The sequence below is a fragment of the Terrapene carolina genome, unplaced genomic scaffold (assembly GCF_002925995.2).
Source record: "Terrapene carolina triunguis isolate 2854851 unplaced genomic scaffold, T_m_triunguis-2.0 Scaffold423, whole genome shotgun sequence".
Classification (NCBI taxonomy): domain Eukaryota; kingdom Metazoa; phylum Chordata; order Testudines; family Emydidae; genus Terrapene; species Terrapene triunguis.
Window position 1 is genome coordinate 849,630 of NW_020664774.1, and position 4,305 is coordinate 853,934.

The 4,305-nt window shown below is 54.7% G+C and overlaps 1 protein-coding gene across 1 annotated transcript in view; it reads right to left on the minus strand.

Moving 5' to 3' along the window:
- The window catches only part of LOC112121806 (serine protease 27-like), a 7,872-nt gene that overhangs the window by 351 nt on the left and 3,216 nt on the right, over positions 1-4,305 (minus strand). The window contains exons 2-5 of the mRNA XM_026658296.1: positions 2,819-2,845; positions 842-1,004; positions 476-747; positions 57-214 (exon numbers count right to left, since the gene is read on the minus strand). Coding sequence (XP_026514081.1) covers positions 57-214; positions 476-747; positions 842-1,004; positions 2,819-2,845 — 620 coding nt within the window. The remainder of the gene's footprint in view (positions 1-56; positions 215-475; positions 748-841; positions 1,005-2,818; positions 2,846-4,305) is intronic.

A 4,305-nucleotide genomic window follows, 5' to 3' on the forward strand; every position in this document is an offset into this window, starting at 1 on the left:
CCCCCCCCAGCTCTGCCGGTGCCCCTCACTCCCGACCCGCAGCCCCCTGCTCTCACCTGGCAGGCGTCTCTCTGTCCCTCGGCGTAGCCAGCGCACACCATGTCGTCCTGGATCTCCCTCATGGAGCTCCGGCGCCGATAAAGGGCATCACAGGGCAGTGGGTCGATCAGGGGCACCTGCAGCTGCTGCAGCGTCATGGGGGCTGGGAGCAGGGCTGGGGGGGGAAGGAAGGGTTAACACTGCCTGGGTGGGGGAGGGGACCCTGGGGGAGGAGGAGAACACAATGCCCCCCTCCCTGCCCCCTCCAATGCTCCCCTCTGCTCCCCCCTCCTTGCCCCTCCTCCTCTGCGTTCCCCTCCCCTCCCCCTTTCCTCATGGCCCCTCCCACCTCCACTCCCCCACCTCTCCCCTCTCTGTTCTTCCTCCTGCCCCCTCCATTCCCCGCCCCCTCAGCTGCCCCCTCCCCCCTCCTCACCTCCCTCTTGTGGCGACCCCCAGCCAGTAACCCAACAGAGGGTCCCGGCGGGGAAGTGGACCCCGGCGTCCGGGAGGCAGGCGGGCAGCACCTGCGGGGTGAAGGTGACGGGGCGGCCCAGCTGGGCCAGGGCGATGTCTCCGCTGGAGCCCTCCCCAGAGTAGAGTGCGTGGCCCACGGCGCGGGACAGGGGCAGCCGCAGGGAGCCGGGCTCTGGGATTGACAGCTGGTGGGAGCCCAGGACAGCTCGGTACCGAGACAGCTCCGCGTGCCTGGGGCGAGAGAGGGGTCAGCGCCCGGAGACCAACAGCGGTGCCCCTCACTCCCGACCCGCAGCCCCCTGCTGGCCCAGCCCCGGTCACTCACTTGGGAAAGCAGTGTGCAGCGCTGAGCACCCACTCCGAGTCGATGAGGGTCGCCCCACAGACGTGGCGGTTCTCATACTGCAGACTGACCTGCCAGGGCCAGGCCCCCCGCGGGGCGTCCTCCCCCGCCACGATCCGGTCCTGGGGCCCCCCCTGGCCACACACTGCGGGCGGAGGGAGAGAACCATGACAGAACGGAGGACACGTGGCGCTCCCTGCTGGAGGGGACTGGAGCTGCACTGAGGTGCAATGCAGCCTCCTGTGGGGTGCTTGGTGCCACACAGCACCCCCTAGTGCCACCCTGGGGCATTGGAGCCAGCACTCATTGTCTGGGGAGGGCGCCTCCTCTCCCTGCAGCACAGCGCCCCCTAGCACCACCCAGCGGCGTTGTGATTCATATGTAAGAACATAAGAACGGCCATACTGGGTCAGATCAAAGGTCCATCTAGCCCAGTGTCCTGTCTGCTGACAGTGGCCAGTGCCAGGTGCCCCAGAGGGAATGAACAGAACAGGGAATCATCCAGTGATCCATCCCGTCACCCATTCCCAGCTTCTAGCAATTGGAGGTTTAGGGACATCCAGAGCATGGGGTTGTGTCCCTGCCCATCATGGCTAATAACCACAGATGGACCTACCCTCTATGAACTTACCTAACTCTTTTTTTAGCCCAGTTATAATTTTGGCCTTTACAACATCCCCTGGCAAGGAGTTCCAAAGGTTGACAGTGCGTTGTGTGAAAAAATATTTCCTTTTGTTTGTTTTAAACCTGCTGCCTGTTGATTTCATCAGGTGACCCCTGGTTCTTCTATTGTGAGAAGGAGTAAATAACACTTCCTTATTCACTTTCTCCACACCAGTCATGACTTTATAGACCTCTGTCATATCCCCCTTAGTCGTCTCTTTTCCAAGCTGAAACGTCCCGGTCTCTTATTAATCTCTACTCCAAACACCTAATCATTTTTGTGGCCCTTCTTTGTACTATTTCCAATTCTGTAATATCTTTTTTGAGATGGGGCGACCACATCTGCACACAGTATTCAAGGTGTGCGTGTACCATGGATTTATATAGAGGCAATATGATATTTTCTGTCTTATTATCTATCCCTTTCTTAATGATACCCAACATGCTGTTGGCTTTTTTGACTGCCGCTGCACACTGAGTGGATGTTTTCAGAGAACTATCCACAATGACTCCAAAATCTCTTTCTTGAGTGGTCACAGCTAATTCAGACCCCATCATTTTATATGTATAGTTGGGATTATGTTTTCCAATGTGCATTACTTTGCATTTATCAACATTGAATTTCATCTGCCATTTTATTGCCCAGTCACCCAGTTTTGTGAGATCCTTTTGTAGCTCTTCGCTGTCTGCTTTGGACTTCACTAACAAGGTATTTTGTAACATCTGCCAACTTTGCCAACCCCCTTTTCCCTGATGATTTATGAATATGTTGAACTGCAGTAATCCCAGTACAGACCCCTGGGGGACATCACTATTTACCTCTCTCCATTGTGAAAACTGACCATTTATTCCTACCCTTTGTTTCCTGACTTTTAACCAGATACTGACCCATGAAGGGATCTTCCCTCTTATCCCACAGCTGCTTACTTTGCTTCAGAGCCTTTGGTGAGGGACCCTGTCAAAGGCTTTCTGAAAGTCCAAGTACACTGTGTCCACTGGATCCCCCTTGTCCACATGGATGTTGACACACTCAGAGAATCCTAGTAGATTGGTGAGGCATGATTTCCCTTTACAAAAACCATGTTGACTCTTCCCCAACAAATCGTGTTCATCTATGTGTCTGACAATTCTGTTCTTTACTATAGTTTCAAGCACTTTGCTCAGTACAGAAGTTAGGCTCATCAGCCTGTAATTGCCGGGATCGCCTCTGGAGCCTTTTTAAAAAAGTCGGTATCACATTAGCTACCCTCCTGATTGCAGCGATAGGTGACATGATTTCAGTGATCGGTTACTTACCTGTCTGGATTCCATTGTCCCGTGCAGCTGAGGGAGACAGGAGAAGGAGTCACAGATGGCGCAAAGCGGCGGAACCGGTTTCAGAAATGAACAGGAATCAGGAAGACAGCAAAAGAAAGACAGAAAGAAACGCTCACTAAAAGTAAACAGTGCAAAATAACACACAGTTCTCAGGACACCTGGTCTCTCTACCCAGCTAGGGGAGGGGAGCGGAGGATAGTTTAGTGGTTAGAGCAGTGGGGGCTGGGAGCCAGGACTCCTGGATTCCTTCTTGACTCTGAGACAACAGCTGAGTCTTTCTCACCCTGCCCCGCCCACGGGACACAGCTGCACTTCATATCTTGTTAACCGCTTCCCTGCTGAAGCCTCATCCCTGGGTTATTACAATATTTAGAGCATTTCAGGAGCCCTACAGTACGTTTTTGGTGCTGGCTCAGAGGGTGGGGATGAGAGAGGGTGTCTGTGGCTGAGAATGCGAATTGAACCCAGGAGTCCTGGATCCCAGTACCCCCTGCTCTAACCCACTAGTCCCCCCCTTTCCTCTCATAGGACCCAGGAGTCCTGGCTCCCAGCCCCTCCCCCCCACTTTAGCCTAATAGACCCCACTCTCCTTTCAAGTGAACCCAGGAATTTTAACTTCTTGCCCACCCTGCTCCAACACACTAGCCCCCACTCCCCTCCCATAGGACCCAGGTGTCCTGGCTCCCAGCCAACACTTACCCTGCAGCATGGGCAGCAGGAGAAGGATGGTTATTGGGGTGCAGGGGGCTCCCATGACCCAGCAGCTCCCAGCGGCGCTTCCACAGGTGACTAGGGGGTCGGTGAGATGCCCCAGTGACCCCACTGCCCGGTGTCAGCTGTCTGCCTGGCCGTGGAATGTCACCCAGACAGTCCCCCCATCGCCTGCCTCTTCTCATCTTTCCAGTAAAACTGCATCATGTGACGCCAACCCCCCACCGCCCCCATGATCACCCTCCCCCTTGCCCCCAGCCGCATTGGCCTCCTGCTCCGTCCCCGGGTCCCATGCAGCTGAGAACTCCCCCACCCGTGTTTCTGTGACATGGGGCCTCTGGCCAACGTGGATTGGGGGATGTGTCCTGAAATGGCCAGGGAACTTTGCCAAGGTGGCTCACCAGGTTCTTCTGTGTGCATCTGTGTGCGTGTGTGTTTGTGTGTGTGTGTGTTGGTGCAGCTAAACTCCAGGGTGTGTATGTCTATAGCTAGACTCCGGGGCTGTGTGCATCTCTGCGTGTATTTATGTGTGTGTGTGTGCGCGTACCTCAGGGGTGTATGGGACACTGGTATTGTCTTTGTTGGGTAAATGGCCAAGGACAGAACCGCCCAAGGAAATTCACAGTATTCTTGGGGTATTTATTTTGTATCATTGTGGGTAATGAGAGATAGACCCGTCCTAGACAGACAGACTCAATATAAACGGATGGACACAGTACAGACAGACACAATCTAGATAGACACAATCTAAACAG